Raw genomic sequence first — 27,888 nt, forward strand, 5'->3', positions numbered from 1 at the left:
TGCTGTCTATAAAGGTTTTAATATCAGTATAAATAGGGCACAGTTACAAAAAACTGCAAGACTGGAGCAATGGAATTTTGACTTAAAAACGTCGAGTGAGGCCTTGCTCTTCAGAAACACACACAACACACAGACTGCAGGGTGAAGGGAAGGCATGAGCACACATACACCATCTTGCCTTGAACCACTCAGTACAAAAATAGCAGTAGAAAGATGGTCTCTGAATTGCTGGCTGATCCCTTGGTTGTGCCTTAACTGGAGGGAGAGGCAGATTGCACCTTGTGTTAAGAGCAGAGTTAATGCCCAGCGGAAAGTTTTTCTCCTCTCTCCATCCAGCCACAGCTTCCCCAGCTGAGGGACAAGCTATAAAAATAAAGGTTTTGACTGTTCAGCACTTGCACTCAGCCAGGACACAGCAGGTGGGCTGTGCACAGGGGCTGATGGCTGAAGAGCCACTCTTGGCTTCCCTTTTTACATTCACTCTGCTGCTGGGTTGCAAAGAGTTCAAGGGGATCTGGCTGCTTGATGTTCCAGCTCAGTTTACACCCCTGCCCACACCTGCCCTCCCTCCCATTCCCACTCCTTGTCACCAGCTCTGCCACAGGTGATGCCTTCTGAGGTGGACGTGAATCATTCTGGTGCAAGTCCTGAAAAGGGAGGCAGGGGCAGCACAGAATTTATCTCTGCACGTGCCGGACAAAAGCCTGCACGAGCTGGAACAAAGGCTCCTGCCCCTCAGGACCCAGCTTGGAGGCAGATTTTCCTTGGGGAGAAGGCAGAACCCCACTGGCAGGTGAAGAGGGACCACCACGTCGGAAGTAACGAGACAGGCTGGAGAGCAGGGTGCTCTGAAATGAGAAGCAGGTGAGCAGTCAGCTTCCTTCAAACACCCCTCCCTCTCCCTCCCCAGACAGGGTGCGTGCAGCCCACTGAGGAGCGGGCCCTACAGGGCAGACAAAACCAGAAACCTCCTCCCACGAGCCACACGTAGAGCAGAGAGGGAGGAAGGGAAGGAGGGAGGGATGCAGGCACAAGCTGCTTACCAGCTCAGAGCTGAGCTCCTGCTTCATCCGCTGCTTATCGCGGGGGTGCACGCTTGGGTCTCGCAAGTACCGCACGGCCTGGGAGATGAGCAGGTAGAAACAGTTTTCCATTGTAAACATGAGCAGAGACCTAAGCAAAGAAAAGCACATCAGCAGGAGCCCCGTGCAAAGGTCAGGGCACTCTCCTTTCAAGGTTAAAGAGTTTCAGAAGGACTTCACACACGCTGCTGCTGCCCACGTGCTGTTCGAGCTGCGACACCCAAGCCACGCTCTGCAGAGCAGAAACCCCTCCTGGCCATCAGGGAAAACTGAGTTAAATATCCTGGTAAATAAGCATCAAACAACTCTTTACCTGCATCTTCAGTGGTTTGCTTAGGATGGGATGGCTTCAAACACCCTCCCCCCCCCAAAATCCCTGTTTGCTTTATAGTTTCTGATGGGCTCTCTGAACTCTGTGGATTCAGAACAGCTCTGAGGCTACACAGAGGCCTCTAAACCTCAGCTCTGATCTGAAGAGCATTTGGCTCTGCTCCTTGGCCAGGACTAAATCAAAGAGCTACAAACTTACTTGAGGGTTTTAGTTCCCTCTTGCATATTCAGCCCTGCAGCCTGAGGGAAAGGTTCCTTCTTCTTATCCAGCTTAAAGGGAAAGAAAGAGAGGCATTAGAGACAGGAGCTGCAAACATTCCTAACTCTTCAAGGTATCAGTTGAATGAGTGCCCTGAGACCACTGCAGCTGCTGTGCTCCCCCAGACACAGAAACAGCTCCTACCTCTCCCAGCATGTTAAGGGCCACGTTGACTGTGGCAAGGAGGGTCCCAAAGGAAGGTGCAACATCTGAATCAAAGGCTGGTGTGGTGAAACTCAAAACAAAAAGCACGTTGTACTCAGCAAGGTCCAGAGACTGCAGGGAAACAGAAAGAGTGAGTGAGCCCTGAGGCCATGAGTATGGTATTGTCTTAGCAACAGGAACACCTGCTCCCTGTATCCTGCTTTTTGTGAGGAGAACCAGAAGCACTGAGACCATTTCCCAAATCTCAGGTAGACAGAGGAGCAGCAGAGAGCTGCACAATCAGACTGTAGGGCTCTTCTCAGATGAATCAATCTTCTCCAACTCCCAAGCCGTGCAGCTTGCCACCAAGTGGCAAACTAAAGGAATGACTATTTCTGGATAGTTTTCCAAAACCCAGGCCTATGTACCTAGAGGCATAGGAGGGATAATTATCCAACAGTTGGCAGCAGGACACTGCCAGCACCAAGGATTAAACCTCTCTTTTCCAAACTTGAGAGACCAGCCACTTGGTCACCCTAACACAGGAGGATTACAAGAAGCCATCTTTTCAGAAGGATGAGATTAATAACCCAGCTGGGTCTGTGTCTGCTCTAACAAGGTTACACATTCACAGAGTTGTGCAGATTACACACAAGATCAGCCAAACCCTCCACTGATCAGTGTCTGATTCCTAAAAGGAAACCCCTGTGTCCTGCCCTCCTGCTCTCTGCAGCCCAACACCAGACAGAGGTGTGGTGGGGCCACTGCCTCACCACACAGACCCAGAACATCCCTGGAAATGCTGGAAACCACCCCCAGGTCAGGGAGCAGAATCCCTCCTCTGCCTCTACCTGATCGAGGAGGATCTGGCAGACATCAGGGGTGAAGTGGCGCAGGGCAGCAAGGGACTTGCTGAGGATTTTCAAGAGGCTGTACTGCACTGTGAGCAATGCCTTCTGCTCTGCTGCCTCTGACTCAGGGCTGGGATGTTTGGAGGAGGTTTGGGGATTACGTTGCACTCGTGGAGTCACACTTGATGGAAGGGAATCACCATTTTTTGTCTGTGGAGAAACAAGAAAAAGAAAGTCGTGAATGCAGCTATGATTATTTTGCACTATTTTCAGAAAAAAAAAAAAAAAAAAAAAGAAACAGTATGGACAAAAGGAATGAGGAAATAAGGCAACCAAAGTCATCTGTGCTCAGTGTGCATGAGGGGAGGCACTGCATTGCAGGGAGGCAGCTGCAGAGGCTATTGAGATCCCACATTCTGGAAAAAGAATCACAGCAAGCCTTGGCCATGCTGAAAGAACACATCAGTACCAATGCATTGTCTCCACCTGATAAATTCCCCAAGACAAGGAGCTCGTTCTCTTAAACAAATCACATCAGATCAAGGACACCAGGTCAACAGTGGTTTAATTAATGGCACTACAGAGCACTACAGCAATGCAGCCTGCTTGCTGCAGCATAGGCAGCTGTACAGTGACAAAAGCACCATTCAGGCACAGGCTGCTGCTTCTCCAAGACTGGCTTTACACAGTCCAGAGATTTTATCCACTCTTTGCACATTTTTTTTTTGCTGTGGAGAAATGCACATCCTAACAGATGATGATTGCCAATAATCACCACCAGGACTGCAGACAATTAATTCAATATCCAAGTGCCTGGATATTGAATAACAGTTGGCAACACTTCTACCTTCCAGCTGGGCTCACAGTCCCCATCCTCACCTGCAGGTAGTGCTGGAGCATTTTGCGGCTGTGCAGGAGGGAGGTACAGGCCTGGCACAGGTAACACAGATTCACCTGAAATAAATAAGGTGAGGGAGAAATCTCTGAAAGCTCAAAATCCATCTATTCCCTATCATTGGTAGAAGCTAGAAAATCCAGTTAAAAAAAAGCCAACCACTGTGATCACAAAGGATCAGTGCAGTTGCTTCATTTCCCACTGTTTTCTTGGAGTCATCTGGCAGTGAGAACTGAAAGCAAGACACTGAATTCCTCAAGTTGTTTTTCCATCTGGCTATCCCCAACAGTTGATTTTCCTCACTCAATTCAGACACAGTACTGACAGAACAGACATTTAAATTACCTCAGCAATAGTTCCTACCAGAACAGCCACAAAGAGGTGACACAGTGCTGTTCTCTCAACACATACAAATCCCCACACTCCAAGGCAAGGGATTACCCACAGCAGTGTCCTGATTCCTACCTGCATGTCCCTCATAAGCTGTGGCAGATGGAAATGCCACTCCTTTGTGAAATTTGAGAGCTGAAGAATGAAGCCAACAGTGTGATCAGCCTCTTCCAAACAGGCCAAGCTCTGTACTGTCCGTACTGCATTCAGGCACTGCAAAAAGAGAGAAGTAAATCAGGGTGGTTACACTTAGATCATGAACATACCATTCCCTTCTCCAGAAGAAAAAGCTGAAGACACAGAGGATTTGCCCTGAGGGACAGAAAATGCATTCACAACAGTAGTCACACAGCACATGGGTCAGACTCAGAGCACTTTATATTCTCAGTCAGAGGTCAATGCACTCCATGCATATACTGCCACAGGAGAAGAGAGGTCTTTGCCTGGGGAGTGTGCTTACCAACAGGTAATTCAGCCCCCAGGAACAGGACTCCTGTCTGCCCTGAGACTGTCCAGCCAGTGTGACATTTCAGTATCACACTGAATTATTGCAATTGTATCAAATTATTTTTACCATAAATCTTCCTGGGTCAGGAGCCTCTTTTCAGTGCTTTTATACTTTCTGACCTCTTTCAACATCCAACACAGAAACCAAGCGAACCATCACAGAAACCAAGGAGAAATGTGACATACCTGAAGAATTCTCTCTTGATGGACACCAACAAAGTCCAGTGCCTCTGTCAGGAAGTTGTACCGCAGCGTTTTCAGCAGCCGCTCCATCAGGGACATGGAGAGCCGATAGACGCCTGGCCACGAGGGGGCATCCAGGGACTTCCGAGATGAACCAGAGGTCTGAACAGAGCAGAGAAAACCCACAATTAATTATTTACACAGCTGCCCAGCCTGGCGTGTGCCACAAACCCTCTGCACCATTTTGGAAGCCTCCAGGCTCTAGGGGTGGCTGCTGTCCTTCCCAGCCCAGGAAGGTTCTGCTCCAACCACAGCATGGGGAACTCTCCTGCTGCATTCCCACCCAAAAAAGGAGGTGGCACCCACCTGGATGGACCCATTGGTGCTGAGCTGGTACACACTCAGGAGGGGCAGGCAGACACTCTGTGTGACACCAGCACCAGCCACTGCTGCTGCTCCCTGCAAGTCACAGAACAAACTGGTGTTAAAATCTGCACGGCCTCTCTGAGACTGAAGAGACTCACTTGGGATTCATTAGGGATTTCTGTCCCTGGCACTGTCACTACCCTTCTAGAGAACTTTCATTTACAAACACTTCTTCTGTCATGTCAAAAATTCAATATGAAGAGACACTGTCTGGTAAAATCTAACTATGAATTCCATTTTGGTATTACCTGGTTTGATATATACACAATATTTGAAACAGGCTGGCTTTGGAAAGACCTTGCTTTCTCCTAAAGCCTCACACAAAGATGAATTTCTAAGAGATAATTAACACTTTATTGCAGCTAATAAGAGAGCCAGCTCCAACACTTCATGCTGTTTTATTTAGGGGGGGATAATTTGCATTGCAGAACACATTTAGTGAAAGTGCCTGCTCTAAATTACAGGACTGTTCTGGCTTGCTCAGGTCTTCCATCCAAGACATCCCATTAATCAGAAGCACAAGGCAAAGCAGGCAGGATACATACAGGACCTTCTGCTTGTCAGCCTCTAAAAAATCCCTTTTATCTACAGATGACAGTTCAGCTGCACTGCAGACAGAATAATGAGCTATACAGTTCCTATTAAAAATGTATGGCTATATGCTCTCATTTCTCTGCATCTCTCACCTGTTGAGTCCTTGCTAATGTCAGCAGTAAATGTAATGAGGCCTCTGTGAAGTGAAGGTTTTGTTTAACTCTCAGACTGATTTCCAGTGCAGCAAAGATGGTAGGAAGCACTGGGACTTTCCTAGTAATCTGAAGCCAGTAGTCTCCATCATCATCAACTTCACAGAGCTCTTTAGCCAGATGCAGACCCAGCACACACACCTGCAGTGGTAAGGGAAGGAAAAAGAGGTCCGGGCTTGACACAGGTACCAAGAAAATCTTGAAAGGATTTAGTAACACAGCTTGAAGTTCAGTCATTCTCAGAATCATAAATAAAAGCACCTGGTATCCCTCACACTACACTCTGCACACCTCCTGCCTGTGTTAGCAATTGTGATAACCTTTTTAGGACAGATCTGAGAGGCAGCAACAGCCAAGTTCCCAGACTGATGTGTGCCAAAAAGACAAGGAATGATCCTGAAATAGAAACTGCCAAAACTGCCTTTCAAGGCAGGAGGTTGTAAGGGAAAGTTGTTCCAACACACAGAGATTTTTTTTAGAGGAGAAACACAGCTACAAAGGAGATGAACCTTTACCCCATCTCTCTGGTCCTTGTGTTTAACTCTGGAGGCATCATCTGTTTCCATGCTGTCCTTGTCATCTGTAGCATCTCCCAAGGTCAGGCTGTGTCGAGTCTGATCAAAGAGGGCAATGACCTCATCTTGGAGTGTTTCACACACACTCAACACCAGCTGGGAGTACTGTGGGATCTCACTCACTGGGACACACACAACAGACAACAGTTAACACACAGTCCTTGTGCTTGGGTTTCCAGTTTAACTGACAGCATCACTGGGACACATTTCTTGGAGTTAATATTTACTCTGTTTTCAAAACCTACAAAACAGAATGTGAGGAACTGTGACTAAATTGGAGGATTAATTTTGAGAGGATTTATAATAAGGGATTAGATGATCATCTGTATAACAAAAACATGTAGTTTTACCAAGAAGTCTCTAACTCATGGCATTTCAAGGCACAAATCAAGCACTACTATGGACAGATTATTCCATAACTGCTCACTACAGCACTTCCTACCCATGTGTCCAGGCTGGAGCAGGCTCAGGCAGACTGGGTGCAGTCTGTGTTCTGTGAGTCAGTATAAAAACTACATTCTTATCAACCATTATAATAAACTGCACCACCTTTTACCACAATGACTGGAAACTCAAAATCAACAGCAAAGAAAAACATTTAAAAAACCCATAGTTCTCCTCTTTCTATTTATTTTCCAAAAATCTGGGGGCTTTCAGGGCCCAAGCAGTGGGACAAGGACTACATGCAGAGGGAAGATGATGCACTTCCCAACACCACAGTTGTCTTTGTATGTTTGGTACAGAGAAATACTGCCCAGATTCTACTGAGGGTCTCCAAGTGCTACTGCAGAGCAAGATGCCCAACAAGTGACAGAAGTAATGACCAAACTGCTTTCTCTGGCTTGTAACAAAAAGGTACTCTCAGATTTTCTTGTGTTTGGGTCTTCTGTTACCTCTAACTAGAAATACATGCCAGAATCTAAGCTCTACAGTCACTCTGTGAGATGGCATTGCTGGTGTCCCTCCCACACCTGCTGAGCTGTTTTCAAGAACCCATGGGAACCTTAATTTGTCTCTATCCAACTGATCAAACACAGAGGTTATTGCTGGGGAAAGACAAGGGAAGGGAAGAAGTACACATATTGTCAGTGATAAACCTCATCCCTTTCTAAAACCAGCTACAGCAAGTAAGAAAAAAAGCAGAGAAGTCCCACAGGATGGTGACAATATTCAGCACCCTGCACCACCAACACCAACTGCATTTTCACCTTGGAAACACTGAAGTGTCAGGGTGTGCCACAACAGCCCTGCTCTTGGCACTTGTGTATTCACCACCTCACCTTTCATCTCCTTCATTTGCAGCACAGTGATGAGAGCTGAGAACACTTTGGCTTTGGTTTTCTCCATCATCTGCTGATCTGCCTGTAGCACTCCCTCCAGGATCTGCGTCAAGGAGTTTATGATTTTATCCACTGAACCCAACTCGCTGACAACAAAAAGGGAGAGCTCTTCAGGTTAGACAGGATCCCTCAATAAATATATTGGCTTGACTCAGCTGACTGTTTCATCATAAGTTGTATGATCCACACAAATAAAAGCAGTTCTCCCAAGTAAAGTCACCACCTGGATCACACTGAAGACATTCCACAGTCCAGTGAGAATGCAGGACTATCATAAAAACTTTTTGGATATTCTTTTCACCACCAAGCAGGAAGCCAAACCATAAATGCATCACTACAAGAGATTTCATCAATAATCTACAGATATTTGCCATCCCAAAATGGCAATTTTATGATAAGGCTGATAAGTGAATTCTATGATAAGGCTACAGTGAACTCCCCAGATCACTGAAGGAATCTCATTTACAGCAAAACACTCAAAAATAATCCCCCAAGTTTTTATATTTAGCAGTTACTAATAATTATCCAAACAAAATACCCACCTCTTCCACTGTTTGAGCAGGATCAGAAGAAGGGTGCATAGCATAGACCCCAGCTGCAGACAGGACACTGACATGGGAACGAGGAGCTAAGAAATATTGCAAGAGTTAGAGCTGCAGCAGTCACACATAAGAACATTTAAATCCTCATCCAAGCACCACCACCAAATGTCCAGGTTTGCCCTTCAGTAGCCAGAGCAGCACTGAAGGAACCAGAATCAGGACCCCCTGCAGGGTCCCCCAGTTATGACAGGAACAACAAATAAAGATTTATAACAAGCTCATCAGTTCAGGGAGAGAGGCTTTGTTTCAGCCCAGTTTCACAGGATCTAAAACTCCTCAGAGAACAAAGATGAGCAACTGGGAAATTGAAGAAGGGACAGGAAGCAGCACCTACCAAAGCCTTGGTCCCATTTAGCACATCCAGAAACAATTGCTGATGAACTGCAGGATCAGTCAGATGCATGATATCTGCCTAAGAGCCACAAAGACAGAGATCAATCAAGCACAGCAAAAGATGAACCTTCTTAGCAGCCTAACATCAGTCTAAAGTTTGAATTTATTACTCTAAGAATTCACCAAATTCACAATTACCTGCTGAATAATGCAGTTTTACAGAAATCACTGAAGTATTATACCAACAGTTGACAAAAAGTCAACAATTACTGATTTCCCTAATAGTGCATCCCTGTCTTACTTGATTCAGCAAAATCTCTTCAGGCTTACAGAACTGCTGAAAATTGCTATAAAAATTATTTACTACCTCCCTCCTCTGCTCAGACAGACAATATGCTCATTTTGATCAAACAGCAAAACACCACCTACTCTAACCTCTTGTACCATGCTGGTGCCCAACTTGTGTTGTAAGCACACAAGAAAACTGAAAGAAAAAAACCAGTGAATTCTTCACCCTGGCTTTGTAGACCCCAAACGAGATGATGATGTTTTATTTAAAATGTTAATTTGAGATTATCAGGAAAGAGAAGAGGCAGCTCTTACATAGCTAGTAGAGATTATCAGCAGCATCCTCCAGGCTGAGATGAGCATTTGGTATTCTGTCACAGAGGCACAGCTGCTCCCCTCTGTCTCTGCCACATGATGTGCCAATGACTTCACATAATCTGACCAATAGGCAAAGCGTTTTTTGGTGGAGAAATTCTTCAGTGTGTCTTTGAGGGACTGATCCAGTGAGCCCCTGACCAAACCAAGAGGAGAAGTTACCTTCATTTATTCTTTGGTCAGAAGTTACACTTCTTCTGAGATTCAGGTAGGAAAGCCAAGGGCACAGCTTGCAAGTGAAGGTTATTCCACAGATTAAACCTGTGCAGGGAATCCCACTTTTTGCATCAAATGTGAAGGAAACACATGATCCCTGAAGAAAACCTGAGATTTTTTTTTATTTATTTTTCTCCCCAGAGGTTTTAGTTAATCCTGACTTTTCAAAATATTAAAGGGCAGTTATTTTCAGGAAAACAGAACGAGTGAGAGACCACTACCAAAATGTTATTCAGCAATCACTGCAGTGGGTGTACTTAGCTTAGTTTACAAGCAGTTTAATATTTAAATACTGTATATTCATTCCAGGATACAAGGAAAACACTAAAACTAATGTTATCACAGGCAGCAGAAAGGCTGTAACATCTCTTTCTGCAATTGGAGATCACAAGAATCTCAAATGTACATGTGGGATTTGTTTATAAATCATTGTTCCTCCCACATTTTCACAGGATTTGAGAAGTACATCCACATGTACTTTTTCCCCTCAAAGTCTGCAAGGTCTATCAAGATTTAACACACATAGTTTAGGTAAGTAAAAAGTACAAGGAGAGACTAGGTAAGACTCACTTGACAACATAGTAGATCTCCAAACAGATGATTTTCATGATTAAGGCACAGGTATCCAAGACACTGAGCTATAAAGACCAAAAACAAAATAAAATAAAATAAATCTGAGAACCTAGCTGTGCAGGGTAAGTGGAATTCTGACTTATCTCCAGCCATCCACTTGTGGTGACTGATACTCCAGTTTAGTTTTTCCCATGATAACAACAGTTATGTCATTTGACTGTACACTGGTGATAATGTGCAAAGAATGCTGTGTTCAAAGCAGCCTGAGTGAGAGCACAGGGGTTTTATAATGAAGGGAAAAACTCACACTGAAAGGAAAAAGAGCAAGAACTAAATCAATTCCTCTGTAATATCACTCAGCCCAAGTTATGCAAAAATAACCCGAGTTTCTTTTGCTGAGCAGCACACAAGTTATAGTATGGGCACACTACAGACAGCATAACTTCCAAAGAGCAAATGTTACCACTGGGAAACATCAATTTTTGTTTCATATATGAATAAAAAGCAGAGAACTTCAAAAAACATTCCATGGCCCTACAGTCTCTGCGAAGCCAGAAAGCATTCACCTCATCTATCTGCATTTAAACCACTTGGTCATGCTTTTTTTTAGAAAACTACAGGCAGAGGGAAGAGCCACATACATCACTTGGAAACCTTGTCTGGGAGGTATTTAACTACCATCAGTTTGTTGGGATGTCACTCACCTCTGATGATTCTGAAGGTGGAGGAAGAGTCCCAAAGAGCGGATTTGTTAAATTTTCCCAAAACTTTGGCCTAAAAGATAAAGATGAAGTATCAGTTACCTACCCCTGCTACATGCCTAGCAGCATTTTGACTGTTTCTAACTTCACAGAAAACATGCTTGGGTAAATACAAGCTTACAGAGCTTTGTATGACAGAACCACAGCTAAATATATTTGTTTCTCTAAAAGCACACACAGGCTGCTCATCTCCCTAAGCACACACAGGCAAAAGATACAAATTACTGAAAACTGATGAACTAAAGAAAAAGCATTTTGGGAAAAAAGGAAGGAAAATGCACTCACTTTGTCCTCAGAACCAGCATGGCACTGTCTCTACGGTCCTGCCAGAGAGCATGCAGGAAGGCAATGGCAGCACGGTGCAGGAGGGGAGGGCACCAGTACCGCTCCTGCTGCTTGGAATCTATCAGCTCCAAAACCACTTGGAGGCAGCTCCACTCCCCTAAGCTGAATTCCTAAAGCAAAAGGAAACCAGAAAGGTTACAGGGCCACAGAAGAACCTATGAAACCACAGTGTGCTTGGTTCTGTTTGAATTAATTAAACGCCTCGTTTGAATTAATGAAATGTCTCCGCCCTGGAGGCATTTAAAAGGATTTTTAAAAGGCCTTAAGGACCAACTGTTTGGACCTGGTCCTTAAGGACATGGTTTAGTAGTTGGCTGTGGTGTTAGTCAAAGGTTGGACTGGATGATCTGAGGTATCTTCCAACCTAAACATTCTGTGATTCTGTGAATAATAGAGAAATAAATCTCGAGTACATGAAGCCACCGCATACTTTGTATTTAACTACAAAGAATTAAGTTATAACACAAGAGAGAAAAAAACATTTGTAGGGGAATAAAAAATGAGCTAAGCCTTCTAGAGGGCCCAATCCAAGAAGACCCTGAACTGTGCTGCAGAGGAATGGGTGCTCTAGCAAACTGATGTTGTCCATAGTACCTCTGTCTCACTGACTAGGCCACTACCAGAGTGAAGAAAGTGGCCACAGGGATCTTTGCTCTGACCCAGCAGATGTTCTTATGTTAATTCAGCCTTGAACATTGGGGAAGGTTTCTCTTTGGCTACAGGGAAAAGTGAAACTGTGATAGCAGCAAAAGTGCCAGCACAATCTGCAGTTATCTTTACCTTAAGCACATCAGGTTACACATAAGAACTACCAGATTTTAAAGACTAGAGCTCTGAGGCCACTATGAATGCTACAAAAAAAGACTAGTGAGTCTTTGGGCAAACATCTGCTGTTGTACCTTTGACCCATCACTGCCATCCTTCACTTCCAAGTTTAGGAACAGCTCAATGAGCCCAGGCTGTGTCTCCACTGCAACTGTGAGGAACTCCAGTATCATGACCTTGATCCTCATGTCCTCGATCTTGCTCTGCAGGCGGGTGAGGAAAGCATCACGTATGGCAGCAGCATCACTGCCCAGGCAGGCATAAACAGACATGGGAGCAACCTGCAAAAGGAAAGAAACATCAGAAGCAACCCACCAGAATGTTTCTTCTCTCTAAAAAAGGCAATTCTATATTTCAAATTGAAACTCCAAAATACTTGGTACTGAACCGACAAACATACTCAAAAGGACGTTGTCATTAAGCAGTAAGAAACCTGCAAAATAACCCACATTTTCCTCTCTGGCAATTCTGTTTTGTCCCTCACCTGTTCCTCAAGGGTTATGAAAAACTGGAAAAGACAGAGAGAAATGTTTCTTGAAATAAATAAAACCAGAGCTGGGTTTATATGCTCTAATAACATCGCCAATATGTTCCCAGAAGAGTGCAAAAAAAGGCTAAAAGGCAAAGCTGAAATCTCTTTAAAACTTAAAACAGGATCTTACTTCTCAGTAAGATGCCAAAGTTCCAGTTAAGAAGATGTAGGAATTGTATTTAAGAGTGTGACTTGAGCAAGTTATTTAAAAAGTGGAAAGAGAAGAAATGGAATTGTAAATAATTTGCAGCTCACTTGTGTGAAGCCTCTTGATGGGACTCCTGAAAATTATGTTTAAAAACCAGGAGCCCTTGATGTGATTTGGAATGTGCTCTCACTTCCAGTGCACACTGCCCTCAACTGACTTGCATTAAGCTCCCTGATACAAACAAGCCTGAAGAAGTTATCTTGAAAGAGTTTCAGAGGTGGGATGGGTCACAAGGGTCTCATCTCACCGTTGCCAGTCGCTTGAGCAGCTGGATGGCCAAGCGTGGCAGGGCAGGGTCATGCTTGTGGTAGATGTATTTGGCCAAGACAGCAATAAGATTGTTTCCATGAGCACCTGGAGAGAGAGCACAATTAAAATTAATGAGAAGAAACTGCAACAAGAGATAACAATGATTTCCAGAGCAGTAAATGAGAACTAGGTCAGTCTTCCAGAGGAATAAGGCACAGGCCCACCCAGGGGCAGCTGATTTATTTAGTCTATAATTATAGCTCTCTCATTACAAAGCAGCAAACAAGCCACATTTGCTTCAGACTTTTGAAGCTGTCCCAGAGGAGAAGAACACCTTAGAGGAGGGAGAATATGCCTTCTCCCATCACTAGAAACCACACCTTGGAACCTTGAAACCTTAACTCCTGTTAGTAATGAGACACATGCTCACAGAAAGCAGAGCTTCCCCCAGGGAGAAATACTCACCATGCTGAGTAAGTGCCTGTTCCAAGGGAGACACCACACTGGAGGGGGGTTTCAACCTGATGACATTGTTGGTGACAGAGAATGCCAGCTTCACTGTTTGGATCAGCAGTTGACCTTGGCCTTGTGACTCATCACTGTGTTTCCAAAAAGAAACCAAAGTCAGCCACTGTGTTGACAACCAGTGTTTGTTATCTGCAGAGCATTCCAAGAGAGAGTTCTCATCTCTGTCAGTCAGGGGGTTCCATGACATTTTTACTCAGACTGTCACAACATCACATAACAGCTGCTGAAATACAAACCCTCACATACCCACCAAAAATACTGTCTACCCAGCCCTGAGTCTTCAGCATCAAACAAAAGAGCCTGACAGCCTACAGTCACTTTTTTCACCCCCATTTTGGGATACAGGGATTTAAAATGTATTAAGGCAGAGGGGGAAACATTTAGATATCCTGCCTCACAGAATAATGAACCAAAACTGAGAGAAAATTTGCTTTAAGTCTGGTATTTTCCTAAGATTTTCCTTATCAGATAAACATTCTGGAAAGGTAATAAAGTCAAAAGGCTTCTCAAATAGGTCTCACTTCCCCTTCAACAAGTCTGGATTCCCTTCCAGATTTGTTCTGAAAGAAAATAAACCACGAGACTTTATCAGGAATAACCTACTAGCAAGTTTGTCTGGCCATGTGTCAAGTAAAGTTGGCCAAAACCAAACTGAGGAGCAAGGAAAAATTCAACCACAGTTAAAGCTGAAGATTCGAACCTTCAGAAAGCCACACAAGGAGGTTAAGAGCCATCACCTGGAGCTACATTTCAAGAATTATCATTTGCACTACTGAAACAAAACACACCACTCACCTGCTGGGCTGGGAGGCCATCACCATGTCAATGGTGTCCACACCAATCCCCATGATGTTAATGACAGCTTGTCCTGCTTCAGTGTTGGCCAGGCTGAAGATGCACAAGGACTGAAGGCTGGGGGCATTGCTGTGAGATGCAGAGACACAGGACAGTGGCACTAAGAGCACTTGCAGGATTTTCTCATCTAGCCCTTAAAACTACACAACCATCCCAGTTCATTCCTAGCCATTTACATTAAAAAAAATTGAAACAAACACATAGCAAGAGAGTCCTCCTGCCCTGTAAACCTGTCTGGTGCAGATCAGAAATGCATCACCTGCCCTACCTGCTGCGAGGATCCATTTCAGGGCATAAATTCAGTATAGCATGGATCAGCTGCAGAATAAGGCATCCTAGAGCAGGAAAGAAATGGACTACTCAGTTCAGGAAGATCTGTTGCCCAGTTCCTAAGATTTTCAGTCAAAACACAACCCCTAGCAATAGTGGTAGACATACAACAAAGCAAATCCCAAATGGCTGCTAGAAAAGCTATGATAAAAAAGGAGTAAAAAGTCACACATTTTGTTCAAAAAGATCCTTTTTATCCCCTCCTTCTTCACTCCCCCCACCAACATCCTTACCAATTTTCTCTCTGACTCCATGAGAGTTGTAACGCCATTTGTGGTAATTTGGTAACATTTCCTTCAGGACAAACACAATACAAGGCACAAGCCCTTGGCTCTGGGTGCTACCAAGCTGTCCCTAGGAGAAACAGAAATGTTATTGTCTCCCTTCCACTTCTATGGACAAGAAACCTTTTGCAGAAGTTATGCCTTATGTCTTTTAAAGGAACAGAAAATTATTGAGCGTGGGGATTTACAAACAACTTCTACTTTTTTGTGGATCAGATGAATCCAAGCAGTTTTGTGAAATAATCTGACTACACAGAAAGCACCTAGAGTAGAAGGGAAAGGAGTTTCAAAAAAATGGTCACTCACAGAGACCACAGGGATCTCAGTCACAACTGGTTTTCACTTTCTCAGCCCACAGCTGACTTCACATGCAGAACCTTCCAGAAGCACTCACCCGGACAAGAGTTGTGATCAGGTTCAGGAAGGAGATGGTGACACCATATTCCCCTTGAGGCTGTTCTATGCTCATCAAGAGGTTTCCATAGCCCCCAGCATTCATCCCCTCTGCACTGGGAAATAAGCAAAAGGGTTTATGACACCAACAGCAGGACTCTGATGCGAGTGAAAGATCTCAGAGGCACAGATTTCACAGTGGGAAAAAGTTATCATGAGAGATTATCAATAGGTTAGGAAAAAAAAAAAAATTAAAAAAAAAATAAAAGCAAGGGCTGGGGGCTCATGAATACCTAATCATGTGATTCATACTGGACACTGGATTGGCAACAAATGGTAAGAACCCCGTGTGGCGAAGGTCAGTCCACACCTGCAAGAGAAAAGTACAGACATTCCCTCTCATTCACATATCCATGACTCCCAGTTCTCCATCCAGCAAAGCCAGGAGTTCATTTCCTCACCTTGGCTGGCATCCGAGCAGCCAGCACTGTCAAACAATTGACACAGGAAGCAATAACATCCACAGGGGGAGAGATCACAGTTGTTAGCCTAGGGAAAAGAAATATGATGCATAAAAAGCAGTGCCATCCATGCTCCAGCCTATATGCTGCTTTTGGGACCAAAAAAGCTTCTCTTTCATTGAAGTACACAAGTATAAAACCTCACCAGGCACATACAGACACCAGAGTCTGCACTTCCAGTCTAGATTTGCCACCTCCCCCCCACACCTGAGTCAGATCAAGGTGCTCAAGAGGCTGGCAGGACAGCAGTGTCACAGCCAACAGCAGTTATGCAGCAGAATAATCACTCACAAGTAGTTAACACTGAGAGGTAATTAAATCAACTTTCCTAACACCTGGAAATTACTGATCTAAGTATATGCTTTACTGCTCCTTCATGTAAATATAGCTACCAATTAAAAAATTGTATTTAAAAGGGATAAAGTTGCACAACATTCAGGAGAGAAGTGGAACAGGAGCCATTCTGCTGCAGCAAAGCATTTATCAGTGTGCAGCCAGAACAGTTTTAAGAACTGAACACCAATCCTGGGGAGTTCAAGCACTCAGATGCACTTCTTGCAAGGCAAAATCAGTAACCACCCATTTTTCCAGATCATTACATCTTCCCAGATACCTTTGCTTCACACCAGCCAGGGACTTACCTCTGCAGGAGCATGTAGATCCGTGAGGTGATGGGCAGAAGGCAATCAGCTATGGACACATCAGTGCTGATGACTTTATGAACCAGATCAATTATTGGCTTGACCCTCTGGCAATGCTGAATGACATCTGAGCAAAGAAAATGAACACTAGAATGCAAGCTCATCCTTCAGCAGTAATCAAGCCTGGAACAACACACGTTAATCTGACCACACATCCCCTTTAGCACACAAAAAACATTTATTTTATCTATCTCAACTTTTCCCACGCCCCAAATTTATTTCATCTCACTACATGGTCTTGGATTTTTGGAGTGAATTTTATAGGATTATAATTTTTAAATTTTACATTTAAAATTATTTAAATAATTTAAAATATTTTAAATCGAGGAATTAATTAATTAATTAATTAAAAGAGGAATTAATTTCACCCTTATTTGCCCCAGAATGTTACGTGGATGCTAGTTCCTACACTTGGCCAACAAATATTAAAATTTTAAAATATTTTAAAATTTAAAATTATTTAAATTTAATTTTAAAATTTTAAATTTAAAATTATTTAAATTTAATTTTAAATAAATCCTTTCCTAGGAAAGGATTCCATGATTTTTCAAAATCATTCAGAGCTGTTCAATCCTAGTATTGATCTCAAATCGATGACCATGAACTATGAAATATTTTCATTGATAATCCCAGCTTATCTCACCTGCTGTGGACACAACATGGAGCAGCATCTCAATCTCACAGGTGAACAGTGTCCAGCTGCTGTAGGAATACTCCCAACGTACCAGATAAGCCCGATCATCCAGCATCACCTGGCCCACTGTCCCCTGAGGGATGCGCAGATTCGTTTGACCAAGTCCTAAAGATTCAAGAACCAGGTGAAAACCAAGTCACAAATTTACTCCTGAGACAGAAGAACTCAACTCCCCAAAGCAGTTCAACAAGAAAAGGTTGACTGCAGTTTTCTCACCCAGAGGATAGAGGAGCTTTGCAGCCTGCCTTCGCCAAAGTGTGCCATCCTCATGAGAGATCACATCAGGAGGTTTGTGTTTGTACAGTTCAATGTAAAAGGACATTTTATCCAGGAAGCTGTACACCTGCATAAAGAGAGAGCTTCAACAACACAGAAAAAGTGCCAAATCTTCTCAGAAATTCATCAGTGGGGTCATTTCCAGGAACAGACAAGTTCACTTAACGTGGACAACACGTCAACCCTACTGAAGCACCATTAAATAGTCCACGTGTCCTGATGAGTCTCATCTAATGAATTAGGAACTTCTTCTGAGTTCCTTACAACCTGAAAAATCAGGCAGTGTATTAATCTTCAGCCATTAGAATTGAGAAGTTTTCTAAAAGCTAAAAAACAGAGTCCTGCAATAGCAGAGGACTAAAAAGGATCCCTGTCCTCTATTCTTTGAAAAAAAACTTAATTCCTGTTATCTAAGATTGCAATTAACATAAGCAGATTAATGGATAACACTAGAACATGGCATGTTAGCCCTGCCTTGAAATAAACCATCTCCCAGACACCAGGAGAGATGCTGTACCTTTTTGGCAGTAGATTTATCAGACACAAGAGCTTGGAGTAGCTGAAGGAGAGGAGTAAGAAGATGGGGGAACATCCCACACACACTGTCCAAGATAATACCCAGACCAGCAGTAGGTTCCTGGTGGTGCAAACAGAAAACAAATGTCTTATTGCTAACAGGAAGTGCTAAAATGGTGTCAGTAGAACACAAGGATATTTCCTTTCAAAGTTGTACATTTAACATTAAACATGCACAAAAGTATCACTCCAGTCCTTGCACAGACTAAAGCATGAGGCAGTGTGCAAGTACAAGGCAGGAAGTGAGACTGTAATGCATTAGAGATCATCCTAATCCTGTGACAACAACAAAATAAGCATGATGCTTTGGCCAGCAGTTGGTTCAATCCCTGCAACCCCAGCCCTGGTTTAAACTATCACCTATATTAAAACTTGTTCCAGTATCCTTCAAGAGTAAAGCCAAGGCTGTACCTAGAAGGCAGGAAAGGGCAAAAGTAAATCAAAGACAGAAAAAAATTAACACTAACTCCTCTGGCCTTCCTAGAAACTAAATATACAAACACACTCAGTGTGCTCCTCTCCTGAAAAGGGATCTCATATCAGTTTTATCAGGTTATAAGCAAGGTCAAAGTAGTTGTCAGTGCACTTACTGTCTTCCAGAAGAGCTGAGGAATGCTGGAAGCTGCCAGAACTTCACATGCAGCATCAATTATATCCTTCAAAGGAAGACAGGACAGAGAAAATAACTTTTAGTTTACACACAGAAATATCATCCTGACCAAGTGCCATGTTGTTTCCATGTTTACAAGCCAAGATGTAACTTCTTCCTCTAGTCAAAACAGAAAGAAACACCCAGACCCAGAACAGGCAGCCTAAAGACATCCTCCTGATCATGCATGGACTGGCCAGGACAAATATGTCCCCTGTATCTACAAAGAGCTCTCTGATGTCTTCTCAAACTTGGAAATGGAGTATGTATTATTTTCTTTGCTTCAGAAATTACCCACCAACAATTAGTTTTAGATAAACTCTTCCATTGTTAAACAGCTGATCTGCAGAGGCATTTACTAAGTTTGCACTGTATAAATGCACTAGAAAAAACATCAAATCACTCTTTTAGATCTAAGTCAGATAAAGGTTTGGTCTCAAATAAAGAATTACAATTTAAGAAAAGTAATTAGCACCAGTTATGACTGGTTATTTTAAATTAGGTGACAGACACAAGGAACCTTGGATGCTTACCTGCTGATTGCCCAATGTGTGCAACTCCAGTGATGTCAGGACAAAGGAAAGAAGCCCATAAATACACATACAAGCTGTGCTGGCAGTACACTGGGAAGGAAGAACACAGCAGAAAGAAATTAAGAGAAATATTATGAATTAAGGAAAACACTGTAACAGTGCTCAGGCTGCTTTACAGACTATGGACACATCTGAGTAGCAGCCACATTTACACATCCTTGCTGCAGTCAGCAGTGGGACAGCAAAACAGGCAGCAGGCTCCACAATAACATGAAATATTTCATCAAAAAGAGAAATCTTGCCATTGCTATTATTAGAAATCCCACAGATTAATAAGGGTTGGAAGGGATCTTTGGAGATCACCTAGTCCAATCCCTCTGCTAGAACTAAAAGAAAGTAAGGTGCTTTACTTCATACTCTGCTTCAAGTCAGTTTTACTTTGGAAGAACACTGGTTCAAAATCACCTCTCTTTGTCATTAGTACTTAAAACCTCTTGAGTTTGTGCACATGATTATAAGGAACTCACATTCTTTCCCCCACTGCTCAGGGATCTCAGCAGCTTTGTCAGGTACTGGAAAACATTCAGCTGGATAGCAGTGCTGCCCATCCTCCTGATGATGCTTGCTGACTCCTCTGGGTTTACAGTGTGACGGAGCAGAGCCCAGGCCAGAAGCACTGAAGCATGATGTGAGACATCCCCCAGCTGCAGCAGCTGATTGTCCATCTCCTGTGCAGAGACAAGACAAAACCAAAATAACTGAGATCTTCTGAAAACAGATCATAGCTGAGTGCTTCTGCTTGCTCCCTTTCACCTTTTCTTTGCAGCTAATTATTTCAAACATGTACCAAATTATATACTTCCAACCTCAGTCTGTTTTTCTGTATGATTTACAGACTTAGAGTGGGTCAAACCTCTGCACTACAAATCTTATGTTTCATTACCCCCTGGAAAGTTCACAACACCCACTTTTTTGCACACATCTTTCTATAGGGAAAGGCCCAGGATAACCAAGGAAATATAAGGGAAAGAGGAATTAATTTCACCCTTATTTGCCCCAGAATGTTACGTGGATGCTAGTTCCTACACTTGGCCAACAAACCCAAGAAACTTACAGACATCATCCTTAAACAGCACTCTCTGGGTAATCACAGGAAGCTCTGTACTGTTAGGCCTGAGCAGGGGTTTCTCTGCCCATGCTTTACCTGGTGGATGTGCTCACTGTTAGCTAACTTGTGCTCCCCTGTCCTGTCATCCAAAGCACGCTCGTGGAGGGAGTCAATTTCCATGCCTTCCACCAGAATAAGAGCACTAAAGTAGCTACAGGCAGGGAAAAAATAAAAACAAGTCAGAAATTTTATTTAAGAATTACGAGAGGGATTGAAAAAAAAAATTATTAAGTGGTCAAAAAAACAGCCTTTAGTTCGCTTTTGTTCACCTGTTCTTTGAAGCAGTAAGAAATTACACAGAATTAACAGCATCTAATCCAAAATTTGTCTTGAAATGCTAGTATATGATAGATTACAATCTCCAGAACCAGCATTTCTGGTTGAATAGACAAAAAAAGGCACTGAAATTTGAAGACAGCTTTTCCACCTCTGTAACTCTTTACTGCCTGGCAGGATTTTCAAACTCCTCCACCTGCAGCATGAGTTTTGTCCCATGCAGCAAAATGAAGACATTGCTGCTGTTTGTGAGCAGATCCAGAGCAGCTGGAACTGAGGCAGCACTACAGGTCAGAGACAGCACTCACCCCCAGGCAGGGAGCAGCCAGACTACAGCACAGGACTGAGAAGATCTGGCTTTACCACTAGGCCATCACTTACAAGAAGCAAGATTAGGCACTAGATTAAAGCTGGTGTACAGATACCTCCATTTTGTCACAAACCTCCAATGCAGCCAGAAATGCCATTTTGCCTTCATCACACTAAGCTGAGCTTGAAACAGCAGTGATTTCAAGAGTCAGCAGCAAGACTTTTAAATGCTTTTTCTTCCTGAGAAAAGCAATTGTTTTGCTCCATCCTCTCTTCAGGAATATCCATGATACTTACCCAATACGATCCACCAGGTGATCCATGCTCTCATCTACCAAATGTCTGTTGGTTTGCCTAGTTCCAAATCCCTGCTCTTTGAACATCTTTGCAAATGCCAGAAGCTCCTCAGGTGCCATTTCAAAGTATGCATAGTAAAGGAAGATGACTTCCAGGAGCATGGACTGTTCACGGAGGCACTGCACAAACCAACGGGAAACCTGGCGTTCCGTCTGCAGGAGGAAAAACCCAACCATCACCTCCTGGAACTCACAGCTCAGGCAAAGCACTGAGACACTGACAGCTGATGAAGCATTTCACCAGCTTGTGTGGCCTGCAGGTTGTATCAGTGGCAAGGAAAGACACTGTAAACACAGACAGACAGAGAGGGACCTGGGAGTCTGGATTGCCAGGAAGCTGAAGAGGAGCCAGCAGCGTGCCCAGGTGGCCAAGAAGGCCAATGGCATCCTGGGCTGGCTCAGGAACAGCGTGGCCAGCAGGTCCAGGGAAGGGATTCTGCCCCTGTGCTCAGCCCTGGGGAGGCCACAGCTTGAGTCCTGTGTCCAGTTCTGGGCCCCTCAGCTCAGGAAGGAGATTGAGGTGCTGGAGCAGGTCCAAAGGAGGCAACTGGGCTGGGGAAGGGATCCAGCACAGATCCTATGAGGAGAGGCTGAGGGAGCTGGGGGTGTTGAGGCTGGAGAAGAGGAGGCTCAGGGGAGACCTCATCACTCTCTCCAACTCCCTGAAAGGAGGTTGGAGCCAGGGGGGGGTTGGGCTCTTTTCCCAGGCAACTCTCAGCAAGACAAGAGGGCACAAGAGGTCTCAAGTTGTGCCAGGGGAGGTTTAGGTTGGACATTAGAAAGAATTTCTTTCTGGAGAGGGTGCTGAGCCATTGGAATGGGCTGCCCAGGGAAGGGGTGGATTCTCCATCCCTGGAGATATTTCAAAAGAGCCTGGATGTGACACTCAGTGCCATGGGCTGGGAACTGCAGCAGGAGTGGATCAAGGGTTGGACTTGATGAGCTCTGAGGTCCCTTCCAACCCAGCCCATTCTATGATTCTAATGTGCTGATGCAGAGATTGCAGTGAACAACTCTGCAGAAATGGATCTGTTACCCCAGGGCTCTCAGTGGATTTATTACAAGGAACAGTTCCATGCAATTCTCTTTGTTTCTGAGTAAAAAAAAAAGTGTGTTCTGTTAGGGAGAAAATGAATTTTAGATTGCTGAGACAAGGACAAACATTCTTCTTAACTGCATCTGCACCTATGCATTTTCCAATACACTACATGTAGGGAAAGACTTTTAAAGTTTAATAAACAGCAGAAAGAAACAAAATACCATGAGATTTCCATGTGTTTCCCACGTAGGAGCTTCAGCTTTGTACAGGGCTTCAAACTGCTTCCTGTAATTAGGAACTAGTTCCTTGTCCAACTTCTCAACACACTGGAAGTATTGTGCCTTAAACAAACAAACAAATGAACTCCTCACACACACAGTCACCTGCTTTTTAGAATCACAAGCAGACAGTTACTACACAACTTAAAAATTCAGCTTATTTTAATGACATCTGACCCAGGAAAAGGTCCCTGTACTCACTGTGTAAGGGTGCCTCTCATCCTGAAAGTAAGTGAGGAGGTGGAGGACACAGCGCAGGATGCAGATCCTCTCCTCATAGTAATAATCAGCAACCTGTGAATATCAAAAGTTTTCAGCACCAACATCTTGAGAGTGCCCAGCTCCCCCTCTCCTCTCCCATGCAATGGTTCTCATCACAAGAATATACATTGTTCAAACACTGCTGCAGGTAGAGCTTCATCTAAGCAGTTTTTAAGTTCTTGGGAAAAAAACAATTAATTTGCTTGATAAAACACATCCATGGGGATGTGCCTGTAATTATCCTGCTCAATGAAAAAACGTGGAAAAAAATGGCAAAAAGACAGGGAGATATGATCTGTCATTCCTCACCCTATTATCCTCTGGTAGGCATGATCCCCAGTCTCCATCTCAGAGCTGTCACTTCAGACACCCTCCCAGATAAACTCCCTGGTAGTAAGCCTCAGATTTCCTTTCTGTAGCAACCACTGACACTGTTCAAATCTATATGCACATCCCTCTCTTTCAAAAGCTTCTTCTAAAATTTGTTCTTTATATGAAGGAATATTTGGTATTCCAAGATTTTTGGATCCCTACAACGGGTTCCCTGACAACACATCTTTTCATCAGAAAATGCAAACAGAAATGACTGACCTTCAGTATTAGAGCCTGACTCTGCCTTTCATCTTGAAGAATTGTCTGCAAGCAAAATACAACAAAATCAAGAATTATCTACTGCACAAATATCTACTGACAAAATACATCCTCCCCCAAACCAGACTGAAATAAACAAAAGACAATTTTTTTCCAATTTCTTTTGGAAAGACAGATCCCTAAAACAAAAAAGCCAAACTATTCATTTGTAACTAAGCTTTTTTCTTTATCTCCACTCACTCTCCTTCACAAATCTGCAGGTTTCTGGTATTTCTGTGAGACAGAGGACCTGAGTTCCTGCAGACAGTCAAGCAGGAAGGTTTGGCTTGGATATCTGCTACCCCATTTCTTTCCAGCAGCATTTAAGCATCACAGTTTCAGAGCCAAAAAGCTACAAAGCCATTTCCAAATCAGAACTCAGCCTCACATGTGATCATATGCAGCAATAAACCACTGGTATTAAGGAAAGTTGTGAAGTAAATCAAACATAAAAGGGAGCTACAGACCTTCAGGGAGTCCCTTGTTCCTCTGTAATCCTCTTGTAGGTAACACTGTAACAATTTAACACTCTGCTCTTCATCCAAACCCTGAAAAACAAAGATGCTCTGAAATTAATAGAAGGCAACTCATCTCACTAAATACTGTCTACAAATGTCCTCTTCAAATCAAGTAACTCCCAAAAGATGGCAAAGGAAACTTCTCTGCACCAGGCAGAAGCTTCCTTTAGTCAGCACTTCTGCTTAAAGCAAAATAAATCCATTTCAATGCAGCCAGTTTAATTTCAGCAGCACAACAACCATTACAATAAAAGTCCCAACACCAGCCACTGAATTCTGAACTGCTGGCTCAAGGGGACATCACCTTACAGGCAACTGACAGCATTCCCAAACATGACAACTGATTTAAGGGACATGGTTTTTAGCTGAGCAGTTTCAGATGTCTTGAAAGAACCCAAGAAAGACCAAAAGCAGGTGACTGCTGCTTAAATTCAAGGCCCTTTAGATTTTAAAATCCCAAAAAAGGGAATTTAACCAGAAAAACCAAAGCACCTTGAGGTCACCACTCACTTGAAAACTTGGACTCATAGCCCCAACGTGTGCTTCTAACATCCTTTAGATTATCTGGAACTGAAAGGAACTTAACTTTGCCTCTATTCATCAACATCAAGAAGCTTAAATAACATACCAGAACTCCCAAACCAATGCATTTCAATTGAAAGGATAAAAAATAAGCAGATGGCACCATCACTCACCAAAAACTTGCTGACCCTCAGACCCAGCTCTTTCAGAGGAGCAGCTACATCTTTGTCAGCTTTTATTTTTTCAGCAGAAGTTGTACTAAAGAAAAAATAAATGTTAACCATGAAAAATGCAGCAATGCCAAGAAATGAACTAGAGAGGATAATTTCAAAATTTTCAGTTTCCTCAGTTTCAACTGAACACAGGGCTAAGAGCTACTCAACATTAGTGGCAACAACAGAAACTAATGTTACTTTTTTCTGGTCTATTACTTCATGCCCCCAAATGTCATGTGGGTGAAGTACTTTCTCTTGCTACTTTTCTGAAATCACAAGTCATGCAAGAGAATAAAAAAAATCTGTCTTTATGTAATCAAAAAGAAACATTCAACATGCTCCTTTACTTATTAGAAGGCCCCATTCTAGAGCTTAACTTGCAGTTACCATACCTTGGAGATTTATAGTATGAAAGTCCCTCTAACAATCTCTGCCAGTGCTTGTTCAATTCTGCTGCAATCTGTGCCTAAAAAAAGAAAAAAACCAAGTACTAACGAAGCAGCTCCTCAAACATACACTGCCAAGTATCAGATCTGTTAAATTTAAGTGAAGCAAAGAAATTCCACCACCAAAGAGACAAGAACAGCACCAGACACACACCTATGATTCAGACTGATTCAAGGTGCAGCTTGTTTGAGCAAGCTCACTGCCCTGGCTGATGGCAGGGAGGGAGATGAAACAGGGGGCAGTGGGCTGGGTTCAGAAATATTTGGATTTCCAACCTCTGGCCAAATTGTTGAAAGCACAGGCTCCATCCCAGAAAATAAGGAAGCAGGATGTACCACTCCTGAACACCCCAGGCCAGCCAGACTAGAAAGTAGCACCTGTGTCCACTCCAGAAAGGGAACCACCTTTTCACATGCACACTTCCAGGCAGTTCATGAAGCAGCTATAAACAAGGAGTGGGAGAATGAACAAGTAGCAGAGACAGGGGAACAAAAATTGCACTGAGGAAGAGGGAAAAGCAGCAAAACATATTTTCACTAATGTTCAACCAGGTGCACAAATTATGTATTCAGTTATGGAGCCCACTCAGTGGCAGGTAAAGCTGCTTAGGAAGACATGGACTTACTGGTTCTCTCAAAGCTGATCTGCCCAGGAGAATTGTCCACAATTCTCTGCTGCTCCTGCACACAATGGGGAAAGAGAGAGAGTATTTTAATGACAAACACTATTTCAGACCTCCTTTTAGCTCACACCTTTTCAAAGCTGCCATTAACTCAGAACTTGGAGGTCAGCAAAAAGAAAGCTAATGAATGTATAAAGCAATAATTTATTCAGTTACTTTCAATGCTCTGCTCCAAACAAATTATTCTGTAACAGTTTCCTCCCCCACTTCAAGTGGAACATAAAACTGGGTGAAGTGAAAAATTGCAACACCTTTATGTAAGGAAGGATGATTTGCCACAGATTTTGAGAGCTTTTACCCAGAGCTTCTAGTTTCTACTGGAGAACTTTGTAGAAAACCCAGTCTGTGCTGTAAGATGCTACAGACCAAATCCTGAGACCCTGGCTGAGGCATCCAGAAAAATGAGTTTTCCTACAGCAGCTCTGAAAAAGCACATTTGCAAAAAGAGCATTCCAGGAACTTGAGACAAATCATGATTTCATAGCAACACAATAGAAATCTGGAGTTAAACACCCCAGCTCCCCACGCAAGCACTGTCTGCAAAAGCAGGAACACTCATTAGGTTATTTTTAGAACAACCTCATCAAAATAACTCACTATGGCAGTGAAAGTCATCTGCAAGTTCTGACACACAGTGCCACTCACAAGAATGAGTAAAACTAATATTTCCAGTACACCTACCAACATCATTTCTACCTGCTAACCCCTCTCTGTGCCCAAGATAAAGAACCCTTCCTGACTCAGCTGGGGGTACAACCTCTCCAGTCCACACAGAACCCCCCAAAAGGCCACAGAATCTGGCTGCAAACAGAATGGTTTTGTACAAGTGAGGACAAGCCTGGCAGAGCCAAACCCTTCTGCTTCTCATTCCCTCCCAAGCTCTCCTGGGACTAACCCAGACCCCGGTTTGCTGCCCGTTCATTAATGAGACTGCAAGACAACAAAGGAAGGAAAGCTCCCTTTATGGGATCACATGTAACAGCGGTGTTCTTGTTCCCGTTACAGACACTAATTTAATAAAATTAAACACCTAGGAACACCCCAGTCTACAACCGTTATAAAAAACACCAGAAAAACGAGCTCAGGACACACGAGGCACCGGTTCACAGCGCTGACCCTGGGGTCATTCAGAGAGGCACCGATTCCTTTATACGTTTTCCACGTCTCTATTTTAACCTTTACGTTTTTCCCAAGCGTTGACCAAAAGCGGACAGACCCCCAGCCCCCTCCTGCCTCCCCGCAGTCTCCTCAGGAGCAGCCGCTGCGGGACAGGGGGTCCCCGACAGACTCTGCCGCCCCGCGAGGCCTCAGCCCCGCACAGAACCCCCCGCTCCAACTCACACTGAGGGGGCGGCATAAAACGTGAAAACAAAACACCCCAAAACACTCAAAAACCACGAATAACACCGAAATTCACCCGCCGGGGCTGCGGGGGGGGGGGGGGCTCCCCTCACACTGAGGGGCGGGGCCTCGCTGCGCGCGCGGGAGGGGGCGGGGCCAGGCCGGCGCGGCCCGCGCTGCCGTTAACCCTCCCCGTTCCCCCCCCCCCTCCTCCAAATCCCCGCCGGGCTGCTCTCCAGGCCCCGTCCCGTCCCGTCTCACCCGGGGGGTGCCCGCACACCGAGACCCCCGGGGCCTGGCCTGGCCTCCCCTCCCCCTCCTCCTTCCCCCCCCCCTCATTCCCCGGCAGCCGCCGCGTGCCCGCACCTCGCGCGCAGCCCGCCCGCCGCCATCTTCGATCCCCTCTCACGTGACCCGCGGCGCGGGGCCGCCCACCTCCCGCCCTCCCCGCCCGGCGCCGGTGTCACGTGG

The 27,888-nt window shown here is 44.1% G+C and overlaps 1 protein-coding gene across 3 annotated transcripts; it reads right to left on the reverse strand.

Annotated features, from left to right (window-relative positions):
- NUP188 (nucleoporin 188) lies at positions 1-27,856 on the reverse strand. 3 transcript variants are annotated; one of them, XM_071765748.1, is made up of 44 exons: positions 27,784-27,856; positions 26,020-26,074; positions 25,340-25,413; positions 24,906-24,990; positions 24,160-24,240; positions 23,654-23,698; positions 23,003-23,095; positions 22,745-22,864; positions 21,426-21,637; positions 20,580-20,694; positions 19,903-20,103; positions 19,376-19,465; positions 18,784-18,849; positions 18,135-18,254; positions 17,558-17,684; positions 17,291-17,446; positions 16,588-16,714; positions 15,887-15,974; positions 15,719-15,795; positions 15,427-15,541; positions 14,982-15,102; positions 14,687-14,753; positions 14,359-14,487; positions 13,501-13,634; positions 13,034-13,140; positions 12,121-12,327; positions 11,162-11,331; positions 10,820-10,889; positions 10,113-10,180; positions 9,267-9,462; positions 8,665-8,742; positions 8,271-8,356; positions 7,669-7,814; positions 6,329-6,510; positions 5,754-5,954; positions 5,008-5,100; positions 4,645-4,803; positions 4,027-4,164; positions 3,546-3,620; positions 2,667-2,876; positions 1,816-1,947; positions 1,612-1,682; positions 1,044-1,173; positions 1-848 (listed from the first exon to the last, which is right to left on the reverse strand). In XM_071765748.1, the coding sequence occupies exons 1-44, from the start codon at positions 27,807-27,809 to the stop codon at positions 678-680; spliced, it is 5,214 nt and encodes a 1,737-aa protein (XP_071621849.1). In that variant the 5' UTR covers positions 27,810-27,856; the 3' UTR covers positions 1-677. The 3 variants fall into 3 exon arrangements, with proteins under 3 accessions (XP_071621849.1, XP_071621850.1, XP_071621851.1); XM_071765749.1 differs by having other exon boundaries at positions 14,982-15,096; positions 27,784-27,846; XM_071765750.1 differs by lacking the exons at positions 26,020-26,074; positions 27,784-27,856 and adding an exon at positions 25,670-25,799.
- Positions 27,857-27,888: the final 32 nt, after the last annotated feature.

This window comes from Heliangelus exortis, chromosome 22, assembly GCF_036169615.1.
Source record: "Heliangelus exortis chromosome 22, bHelExo1.hap1, whole genome shotgun sequence".
In the NCBI taxonomy this organism is placed as follows: domain Eukaryota; kingdom Metazoa; phylum Chordata; class Aves; order Apodiformes; family Trochilidae; genus Heliangelus; species Heliangelus exortis.